This window comes from Brienomyrus brachyistius, chromosome 4 (assembly GCF_023856365.1).
Source record: "Brienomyrus brachyistius isolate T26 chromosome 4, BBRACH_0.4, whole genome shotgun sequence".
Taxonomy (NCBI): domain Eukaryota; kingdom Metazoa; phylum Chordata; class Actinopteri; order Osteoglossiformes; family Mormyridae; genus Brienomyrus; species Brienomyrus brachyistius.
This window is the reverse complement of record NC_064536.1, coordinates 41,658,490-41,670,628: the sequence shown is the minus strand read 5'-3', so window position 1 is coordinate 41,670,628 and position 12,139 is coordinate 41,658,490. Positions and strand designations below refer to the sequence as shown.

General features: G+C 41.6%; 1 protein-coding gene across 1 annotated transcript; it reads right to left on the bottom strand.

The window, feature by feature from the left end:
- Positions 1 to 494: 494 nt before the first annotated feature.
- Positions 495 to 3,324, bottom strand: LOC125739741 (uncharacterized). The gene is made up of 2 exons (XM_049010180.1): positions 1,288 to 3,324; positions 495 to 995 (listed from the first exon to the last, which is right to left on the bottom strand). Exon 1 carries the CDS (start codon positions 3,120 to 3,122, stop codon positions 1,560 to 1,562), a length of 1,563 nt encoding a protein of 520 aa, XP_048866137.1. The 5' UTR covers positions 3,123 to 3,324; the 3' UTR covers positions 495 to 995; positions 1,288 to 1,559.
- Between the last annotated feature and the right edge of the window lie 8,815 nt (positions 3,325 to 12,139).

Here is a 12,139-nt window from a genome sequence, read left to right as displayed (position 1 = left end):
AGCTATTTTCATGCTCTTTGTTAATGTCTCCTGTTCCTCACATGTGTCCTGTGTAATAGTACAGATGTGGCTGTACCGTGTTTCTATAAAGCATGTAAGACTTTACTGTTCACATCCACCCTCTTATTCAGCTCTTTGGTCCAGCTGGCTCTGTATGTAGGACTGAGCTGATCGGTGCTGCTGTCGATTATCAAGGTGGTTTTACTTCAGTCAGAACAGATTCACTGTTTTGTTCTTCAGGTTTAAATGTGATATGTGTGACTGACAGACACACTGGTGTATTATATGTCTCACAGGTGGGAGCAGGTTCTGGATGCTGTACTGAAAGCTGGGACTGGTGTGTTTTACCTGATTTGCACCATCATCACCATTCAGCTGCACTGGACCTCCTGTAGAAAGCGGGAACCAATCAGAGAGAAGCAGAGGGTCTCCCTGTGTTGGGGAAAGCGCCCGGCGTTTCCACCCCAACTCCACATTTATGAGACACACACAGGTTACAGTTTTACTTGCAAGGGTACCCACACTCTCTGCAATGCAAACTACAGCAGAATGTGTTACAAAGGGTGGTTCCCCTTGACTTCTTTATTTATAGTCAATGGGGGGCGCAAGAGAGGGAAGTGAGATTCTTATCTAAGTAGGCAGCTGTTAACCACTTACTTAGAGTACAATAGCTAAGAGTATGTGGCTAGAAGATAAGAAATAACGTATACATATATATTTACACTCATTGCTGATCATACAGAAATGATTAACAACTGTTTCTTCAACCTAACAGTCCCTCCTGTTTATCATGACAGTATGATCAGAAGCATCAACATTGTACAAGTTGCAAAAGCACTTTAGGTACAACCTTCATTTAGACCACATTGTCATTATCCTGGAAAACATTTAATTCCGGTTCTTCAGGTCCGAGCCCTGCACGGGTGCTTTCGGCTCGGCCGTCATTATGAATTATATGTCTTCTTCATCGCCATCGCTGGAAACAGGCTCTGTCTCTATAGTTTGGGTAAGGGAGAGAAACATTGTACTGCGTGTCCGAAAAGCAGCATTAAGAGCTTGATTAATAAACATTTTCAAACATGGTATAACAGTAATAAAACAACAGAAAAATAAAATGAAAAACAAAAGAAAATATAACTGAAACATTACTTTGATATCCTATACCTGCAGAAGATATTCATAGCTCTGCCATACACCGTAGGTCCTTCACTATGAGTGAGCATTACTGAACAAACATAGCAATTTGTCACATTTTTCGCTGTTACAGTATCATGTACATATCGGTACCAGTAGTCTTGCATAAATGGATGTGAGTGGTCAGCGGGCAACGGGCGTAGATGGAAGTCATCATGGGTCCATCGCTGTAGGTGCTGTAATGGAGCTGGTGAGAGCCAGGACAACCATACAAGTCCTACAACAAGAATGACCCCTAGAGTCACTTTACCACATCCCCACCCTATCAGGGCCATCCTAATAGAGTGCAGCTCAGTTGTTTTCTTCACCGGGTTGAGACAACAGCACCCTATTGGTTACTGTGCCTTTGTAGCGGACTTCCACTGCTACTCTGTTGCTGAGGCCTCTGATAAGGGCTTGATGGGTTTACAGTGACTTTTGTGTATCCAGGAAGGTCGTTCTGCGATCTTTACTGCTGTTGGTGTTGTAAGGAGGACTTGATAAGGTCCGTCCCACCGAGGTGTGCTCCAATCTTTCCGCAACAGGACCTTGACCAGGACCCAATCTCCCGGCTGCAAGTTATCCTGTTGAGTAGAAACAGAATTTACTGGCAGACTACTGGGGCTATGTTTTTGTTGTGATGTTAGTAGTTTACGCATCCAATCAGCCAGCGTATTTTCTCGGTCTGCTTTTTCTATGTCATTCATTTCAGTTGCTAGGGGAAATGGTCTACCATACACTATTTCAAAAGGTGTTAATCCTGCAGGAGTGGGAGTTATTCTCATCCATAATTTTACTAGAGACAAACATTCTGGCCACGGCCTTTTTGTCTCTTCCATTGTCTTTTTTAGCCTTGTTTTAATAGTGCCGTTGGTCCTTTCCACTAAGCCTGCGCTCTGGGGGTGATACGCACAATGATTCTTAAGCGTAAAACCTAATGCTTGTGAGCAAAGGGACATAGTCTGATTTACAAAATGAGTCCCATTGTCTGATCTTATAATATGAGGTATGCCATAGGTAGGGAAATAATGGCTTACCAAACATTTTGCAACGGTCAATGCATCACAATGCTTTACAGGGTATATTTCTACCCACTTAGAAAAAGTGTCTATAATAACTAGACAGTATTTCTTCCCTTGTGACCAAGATAATTCAATAAAATCCATATGTACAACTTGAAACGGATACTTAGCTGTGGGGAACTGGCCACGTTTTGGTCTGATGTTTCCTTGTGCATTGTGTTTACAACAAATTAAGCATGTCCTACAAAATTGTTTTGCATAATCAGAAAAATTTATAGCATAGAAATATTGTTGTATGATATGTACCATCCCTCCTGTTGAGACATGAGTATTTCCATGGCTCACCAAAGCAGCTGTTTTGTATAAATTTTTTGGTAGGATGGGCTTGTCATTCATATAGTAAACTTTCTCTCGTTGTATTGCTCCTCTTTTGATCCAACTTTGTACTTCTATTTTAGGAGCATGAATCTGTGCATCACATAGCACATCGCTATCTATAAAAAGAATGTCTGCCACTAATAAGGTAGGTTGTTTCAGTGCCGCTTCTTTGGCGGTTTTATCTGCAAAACTATTTCCTGCGGTTTCTGCAGAGTCATCAGTCTGGTGTGCTTTGCATTTGCACAGTGCAAAGTGAGTCGGTAAATGCACAACGTCTAATAATCTAAGTAGCAAATTCGTATGAGTAAGAGATGTGCCCTGTGATGTTCTAAAACCTCTATTTTTCCAGACTCTTGCATGGTGATGGACAGCTGCAAACACATATTGACTATCAGTGTAGATAGTAAGTGACTTGTTCTTGAACAGTTCACATGCCCTGATCACAGCATAGAGTTCAGCCGTTTGTGCTGAACAAGTAGAAGGGAGTGCATTGGCTTCTAACACTTCAGTAGATGTAACTACAGCATACCCAACTTTATTTTTTCCCATATCATTTTTTGATGCTGAGCCATCTACATAAACAACTTCTGATCCTGGTATAAAAGTTTGCAGAATATCTGCTCTTGGTTTTGTTTGTTCTTCTATTGTTGCTTTGCAAGAATGTGGCTCCCCATCCTCTGCGGTAGGGAGAAGCGTACTAGGGTTCAATAGGCCACACCGCTGAAGTTCAATGTTAGGTTGTGAGAGCAAAAGTGACACTAAGGTACACTGTAAAAAATTATTCATTGACTCAACTTGACTTAGTCAAGTCATCTTGTTGCTTTGACAGAGTTAAGTCATATCTATGTAAAGTGATAAATTAACTACAATTAAAATAATTTGTTGATACAACATGAAGCATGTTGACTGAACATTTTGTGTCAAATAATTTGGATTAAAAAAGATTAGCTAAAATAACAAACCAATGCTGGGTGAACTTAATTCATTAAGTTGTTTTTACAAATGTGAATCATGCTTGTTCAACATAAAATACTTATTTTTTTCAACTTAGTCCTCAAATTTAGTTTGGTTAAGTTTACAGAGGTTGATAGAGCATTACAAAACCTACCAGGATATGCAAATAATACCTACAAAGCTACTACTAATCTACAAAAGAAGTAGTCCAACAAATATTAGCATAGAAAATAACCCAAGACATATTTCAATCTGGAATATTTATTCTCAACTGCAGACAAATGTCAACTAAGACACATGGTCAACTATCTTAACATCAAAAGTACAGGTACTGCTCAAATGTAAACTCCGTTCAAGGCTCCTTTAAAACCAAATAAAATAGTGTCTCAGAGACACATTTCCTCTGAACAGAGCAGCCACAACAAAAAATATTAAATGTCAATTGTACAGCTGCCAAAAAATAATAATAAAAATAATATAGTGTCTTGCTGATACATTAGAGATACTTTAAATATTACAAAAATGCCTCTGTTCACGGGAATAGGGCTGAAATACATAAAGTGTATAAGTAAATATAAGTAAGTATATAGACACATTTGCTTCAAAGATCAGCAAGAACATCAAGACACAGAAAATCAAAACATAACCAATGAAGATGCTTGCATTATCTAATTAAATGAACAATTTATTCTTCAGAGAGTGGACTCTGGCAGTGCATGCGTCCAGCCCTATTCCCATGAATAGTCGTTGAATTACTTCAAAAGTGTACTTCAAGTCTTTTGGATAGTCAATGTTCAGAATGTACAGCAGTCCCATCAGATTGACAAAAGCACTGGGTACATCTCGCAAGTGGCGAATGACAATAATTTCTTCAACCACAATGGCAATATCATTGTAGGAAGCTGGAAGGGGCTCCTTCACATCCTCAGCAACTAAGAGTATTCCAGTGAGCATTCCCCTGATGACATCCTCCTCAGGATCCGTGGGCTTTAGGAAAAAATACAAGGGTTTGTTCTTTAGGAAAGTTTTGCCAAATAATGCACAAGTGTATCCCTGCTCCATGTGAATTAGCTTTTTGGATGACATGACACTTCTTACCTCACACATCTTCATGAATGCAGATGGATTTTCCTTCATGTACCACGGTAGACCATGCAAAGCTGTTGCCCTCTTCTTTTGGTTTGATACCTGCCAAAACACACGAGTAATATTTATTTTAGTTTGAAATCTAAAACTGGGGATACACAATAAGAAAAATTTTGCGCACGACACTCAGCTGCATCACAATAAGGTGATGAACACATGTCCGTAATTAACACTGAACATATCAAGCAAGTGGCAGTGTTGCAAGCAGAATGCTGGATGCTGCTATCAATCAGCTAAAATATGAGTTGTAAAAGGGAGGATTTGACTGAACTGTAGCACGTGCTGGAGTTCCATGTGGGAGTGAGCATTTACATGGTGAAAGATGTCACTGATACGGTTTTATGCAGGTGCTTGTTTTTGTAGACCGATGAAGGTGTGTTGGTGGTGTGCTGGCGCTTGTTTCCAGTCAGACATCATGAGTGAAATGCCCCCTTTTAAAAGGCGCTATCTGCCAGCAAGCAGTTTCACCAATTCTATTAGCCAACTTTATCAGATTTAATGTATTTTTTCGGGGCAATAAAAATATCGGCCGATAAATTATCTGTCCGATAAATATCGTGCATCCCTACCTAAAAGTAAAAAGAAAGTGATAAATCAACAGTAGGGTGAAGTAAGAGTTTACCCCTCATTTTCTCTCTCCTTCACTTCTTTCCATCCCCACTCCTTCTCCCTAGTCATAAAAGATCCATTCTCCCACCCAACTTGTTACATAATATAGGTGTGTAAACTACTGCTAACAATGAGTGATGAAGACCTGCCAGTTGCAGGGTGTTCACCTTACACACATAATGAAAGAAAAGTGAAAAACTGAGTGATTGTCATTGTGAACATAGCACAGCACAGCACCACAACAAAATGTGACCTCCGCATTTGACACATCTGAAGGAGCAGCGGGCAGCTAACATAGGTAGCAGCCAGGGTCCAGGGCTTGGGAATGGTACCTTGCTCACCAGTGGTACCTTTAACAGTCTGGGACTCAAACCTGCGACCTTCTGATCACGCGGCCAGTTCCCTAACCATTATGCTACAGACTACCATGTCAAATAAAAGCATTTTAGTTTTGTTCAAACCCCTGAAGTTTGAGCTCTGAGTAGTAAAGAAATTGTGCATGTATATGTGATGAAAGTGACACAGTGTACAGCACCTTTGGTTGATAAGATTTGAAATGTTTGACTGAGACTATATTCCACTCATGCAGAGAGCTTTTCACAACATGGAACAAGCACAGCATACCCGAGGTATCCAAGAAGCACCTGTATGACCACAAAGACCCAGCAGAAATATACTCACATCCTTGTCAAGGCTCTCCAGTAAGGATGTCATTTCTTTACTCCCCTCAAAGCGCTTTGACCTCAACAACTGAAGAAGTCTGAGCAGGTGACTGTCCAAACGCTCATAGAACAAAGTGAGGTCCATAGCCATCAGCCTGGTGAATTCTTTGACGATCTACAATAAGAAGGGACATTTTAAAAACTTGTGACAGTACACTGGCCTTTCACTATTTACTTAAATATAAGTGACAGTAATATTTACATTCCAGCAAGCTGTCCAGAAACAATACTCAACATTGCCCTTGCCTTTGTAGACGGTCTTCTCTTTTCAGGCTACCGTACTTTGTGCTGAATGAAATCTTCAAGAAGGCACTATAGAGGAAGGAGATTACATGTTAACCCACAACCGCTTGAATCACATATGATTAAACTCGTTTCAGTATATATAACTAATAAATATTTCAGGAACATAGAACAAGCCACCTACCTTGCCGTTTTAAGTAAGCATGGCGACAAAAAACAAAATTCACAAGAGCTTCCAATAATGCGAACAAAAAAAAGCACAACCTACGTACATTGAATAGGATCTTCAACAAAACAAGATTGTTAAATAATCTCTTCCTTATAGTTATCCCGTTATTGGTGAAATGATTTATGAGCTATATAAATATTGAAGATTTAACAACTTCTCTGCTACACATACATGCATGATTGAACGCAGTTTACGTTAAAACACTCCAGTGATTGAAACGGATTTTCGCTTGAAGCGAGATCAGTTTGCTATAATATACGCGTATCCACTCACCCTTAACCTTATACTAAAAATAAAACGCGGCATGTTAAAAGTTAGCCAAATTATCACATCATCATAAAAAATCCAACCAACGGCTAGCCAGAGCTACCTAAGATGCTAATCTATGTCCAATAAGCACAACGAACTAAATATAAAATATGGATAAAAGGTTATGGTAACTGGCCGTGTAAGACAGAATAGTTTATTAATTAACTATGTTTCCTAATAAACTGTGTCCAGGTACTTGCTTGTTAACAGCATTGTGGTTCCAATTTTGACGAAATGGCGGGCAATTTCTTCATCGGGCTTTGTGTGTCATGTGACCCTGGCGCAACATTAGTGCGCATGCGTGTTATGTAAAATGCGGATTGCGACGCATTTTTTGCAGTTAATTGAACGAAATATTTTGAGTTCATGAGTATTTTTGTGAGTTGGAGTTGTTCTAACTGATCTTACTTAGTCACAATGAGCAATGAGTTCACTCAGCATGATTACACTAGCCCATCTGACTAAAACCCCAGATCACTTTTTACAGTGTAAGATGTCTTGTATGTGTTAGGAATGGAAGCGGTGTCTGCAACAAGATTAGAGACACAGAATGAGGAACTTTAAGTATGAGGGGGTGACAAAGTACCAATTCTGCTGATACCTTTACTGCTTCTGCAGCAGCTGCACATGCCTGTAAACACTGTGGAAAGCCAGCTGCTACTGCATCTAATCGTTTTGAATAGAATGCTAACGGTCTCTCTTTTGCTCCGAATGGCTGTGTTAATACTGCTTTCATATAACCTTGATTAGCATCTACACATAGGGTGAATGGTTGTTGATAATCTGGTAGAGCAAGGGTCACATTGGTTTGCAACATTCTTTTTAAATTTATAAAAGCATTTTCTCCGTCCTCAGTCCATTGTATTTTGTCCTTTAGAGTCATCTCCTTCCCGTATATTAAATTTTGCAAAGGTTGAACTAGAAAAGCATAATCTGGTAACCATTCTCTACAATAATTGCAGAGCCCTAAAAAGGACATCATCTGTTGTTTAGTCTGTGGTTTAGGTTCTTCCTGTATAGCTTGTTTCCTTATCTCTAGCAGCGAGCGACCTTTTTGTGAAAGGTTATGCCCTAAATAGACAACTGTCTTTTTGCAATACTGCAACTTCTGTTTAGAAGCTTTATGTCCAGTATTGTATAAATGCTGAAGCACAGTTAGGGTAGTTTCTTTGCAATGTTGTTCTGAATCTGCTGCTATTAAGATATCATCCACGTATAGTAATACCTGACTATGTGATGGTATTTCACAGGTACTCATAGAGTATCTAAGGGCCATGGTATATACATGTGGGCTTTCAGAAAATCCCTGAGGGAGTCTAGTATATGTATATTTTTTCCCTTTATAGGTAAATCCAAATAAATGTTGAGAATCAGGGTGCAATGGTACTGAGAAAAATGCATTACTAAGATCCACTACTGAGAAGTAGCTTTTATCAGGAGTCAATGAGTTGAGCAATAAGTGTGGGTTAGGCACGTCTGGTGCTGCATGTTGCACTATGTTATTAACTGGTCTTAAATCCTGCACCATGCGCCATTTCCCTGTATGTCCCTTCTGGACTGGAAAGATAGGAGTGTTGCAAGTGGCTTCAGGAGCCTCTCGCAATATTCCTGATGCTAACATGTCTTGCACTACAGGGGCTATACCTTTCTCTGCTTCAGGTTTTAACGGGTATTGCCTAACTACCGGATGGTGTTCTGATTTCACAATTACTTTGTAAGGTGGGAATCCCTTTACCAGCCCTACATCAGTGGGGGAGGAGGACCATAACCCTTCTGGGAGGCGATCTAGATCTGGACATGATCCCTCCTCCAGGGTTGAAAAAATTTGTCAGGTTGGGTCCTTTAAGTGTGTGGTGGGAGTGGTTTGAACTCTCCATCCCAAAGGAAACCGCCACACATTGTGTTTCTCATCATAGCTCCAACAGGAGCCAGATACGGGTTGGTAGTCATTGTAACTGTGCATAGAATCTCGTAAGAACATCTCTACATCTCTCCACTGCATCTGGGGTGGTTTTGAAAGAGATACGTGTGGTGTTCTCTCTCTAAATACAGCCTGTTGCTTGTTAGATAAAATGACTGAGGCTGCTGAAAACCCAGTGGTGGGGTTAACATACATATATTGTAAGGTAATACAAGTGTCTTGGAGGGCATGAAACGTTTTGTCATAGACATAATCTGGTCCAAGGGTGTCTTTGTACCACATAGTGACGTGTAAGGCATCGTCAGGCATGAACTGGGCCTGTCTAGGGGAATGCTTTTCTCTAGTTTTCCGCAATAATTCTCGTGTCTGTGCAGTTCCCCCTAGGTCCAGAGACCAGTAATATTGTGGTGTTGTGGTTCCTTGCACAACATAAGCTTCCTCATTTACGATTGCTTTCATGCCAGTGGCTGTGGCAACCACGCTAATGCCCATTTGTACCATAAGGTCTCGGCCTAACAAGTTAACAGGACAAGAAGGGCTTATTAACACCTGTGCTTGACATTCAAGTCCAGTTTCCTTATCTTTTACTGCAACTGGGTTTGTTAACTGATGTCTGTCTGTCTGACCTCCTGCCGTTTTTATATTTATGACTGATGAAGGATATGTGACTCCGGGAGGACTGGAGGTTAGGACAGTCCTACATGCTCCAGTGTCACACAGACATTCATATACTTTGCCATTTATAACTAACTTCCGACTTGGCAAAGTTTCCCACTGCCTTTCTGCTAATAACTGACACACTGCTTGTAAATCTATTTCCTTATCTAAGAAGTCTTGTAAAGTGACCTCCGTTTCCTTTCTTAAAATCACCTCTGTTTTGCCTCGGATGGTGTCGGTAACAGGGGCCTCCGAGGGGGTCATTGATCATTGTTTTCAATGGAGTTTGGGTTATATGGTTGTTTCCCTACTCTACAATTCCTAGCTAAGTGTCCAGGTTTCCTGCATGTCCAGCAAATGTTATCTTGCTGAGACGAATTCCTGTAATTGTTTCTGAAAACACCTCTCCCCCTTCCTCGGCCTCTTGACCTTCCTCTGAACCCTCCCCTCCCCGGAGGATTCATTTGCACTAACGCTACTACTTCTGAGGCGCTGAATATTGTGTCTGTCTTTTCCTGTTTCTGCGCTCTCTGCGCGTGTTGGGCATATTCTAGTGCTTGTTGGACTGAACCAGTATTCTGATGTACCCAATGTTTGTCAAGATATTTTCGCAATTCGGGCTTTAGGCCTGCGACAAAAGCTCGTTTTAGCTGTTGTTGGTACACTCCTACTGCCTCTTCATCAAATGGGATCCCTGAGTTTCCTCTAAATACAACTCTCATTCTATCCATAAAATCCTCAGGTTCCTCTCCATCTTTTTGTTTACATTGCGCTATTCGTCCATAGTCTGCGCGTCTTACGAAGGCTGTCTCTACCCTGTTTCGCAAGTCTCGTAATGCTTGTATGAGTTCCTGCGAGTCATGTGCTAAGACTTCATCATTATTACCATGTCCTGTGAAGTCTCCCGCTACACGTCCCCATTTATGGGTAAACAACTGTCTGAGACATCTATACATTTCCCTGCCGTTCAAATGAAAACTACTTTGTAATTCTAGGATGGCAGTCCAAAACTCGGGTACCCCTTCTTCAACCGGGGGTATTCCTTTTAAAGCCGCTGTTCTATCCTCAGCGGTCCAGGGTCTATATACTAACATAGTTTCGGGTCCTGCATTATTTGGGCCTCGATTTGGATTTGCCACTTCTACGAGGGGACACACCAAATCATTCTCCCAGTCTTCCTGTTCTGTGTCATTTTTTGGATGCCAGCGTACTTTACTTGTCTCCAGATCCTTTAACGGATACAGAGAAGGGTTAGACCCTCGGGTCATCATTCGAGATGATTCCCCTCCTCCTATTTGTCGTCTATTTACAGCTGGAACTGGTGCAGGCGCAATCATTGGAATTTGTGGGGGCAGTAAAGGAACTGGAGCGGCGGAAGATTTTGTTGCCGTCTCCTCATCTAGTGTGATTAAAGTCGCCTGTAATTTTTTCTCCTTATTTCCCTTTTTTTGCTGTCTTTTATTATCTCTTAATTTACTCTGTTCTAACCATGCATCAGAAAAAACATATTCTTTTTTTCTGTCTTTACCTTCTTTCTTATTGGTAGTCTGTAACATCCATCCATTTTCCAAACCGCTTATCCTATTGGGTCGCGGGGGGTCCGGAGCCTATCCCGGAATCAATGGGCACGAGGCAGGGAACAACCCAGGATGGGGGGCCAGCCCATCGCAGGGCACACTCACACACCATTCACTCACACATGCACACCTATGGGCAATCTAGAAACTCCAATTAGCCTCAGCATATTTTTGGACTGTGGGGGGAAACCGGAGTACCCGGAGGAAACCCCACGACGACACGGGGAGAACATGCAAACTCCGCACACATGTGACCCAGGCGGAGACTCAAACCCGGGTCCCAGAGGTGTGAGGCGACAGTGCTAACCACTGCACCACCATGCCGCCCCTAGTCTGTAACATCTCCAGTTTTAAGTTTCCCTGTAATTTTAATATATCTGGAGTGTGGAGTTTTCCTTCAAACCCATGTTTTTTTCTCCATCTCTGACTACTTATTTGTCCTGATCCTGGCTTATATCCTTCCATAAACTTCTCATCTCCCTCTAGTTCCATTTGTTTACTTTGATTCTTCCCCATTGTTACCTTTTAATGGATACACTACAAAAAATAAAAAATCCTAAAAGCAAGTCCCTGGCATGAGACCTCAGGAGGACACTAACACGGCCTTCTACTGTTCACTATTAGAGCAGCGGTGTTAGTTTTCAGGGATGAAACCCGTCCTTAATCCTTCAGTCACCAGTGTGTTGTTGCTTTTAGGGTGGATCGTGTAGGTTAATCTAAAACCTATAAAAACACATCCACATACAACACTGTATATATTTCCAATAACGCCTACTTTCTCTCCCGGTTAATTTCGGCTAACCTCAACCACATGCATGTCTTGGCCACCTACTTATTTAGGTGCCGTATCTCTCACTTGGCCACCTACTCACTTAGGTGCCATATCTCTCACCTGTATAGTGTGCTCTCTGATCCGTCACCGAGGTCCTTCAGACATCACCAGACGTCGAGTGCAGTTCTAACCACCGGCCTGATGACGAATTCACATCACAGGTCTTTCTTGCACCCGTCTTCGAGTGACTGCCGGCAGTTTTCGGTGTCGCTTCTCTCGGCGTACTGGAGACGTCTTCGGGATTCCTCGGATCCGGCTCGAAGGACCAAATTCTATGTTGGGGAAAGCGCCCGGCGTTTCCACCCCAACTCCACATTTATGAGACACACACAGGTTACAGTTTTACTTGCAAGGGTACCCACACTCT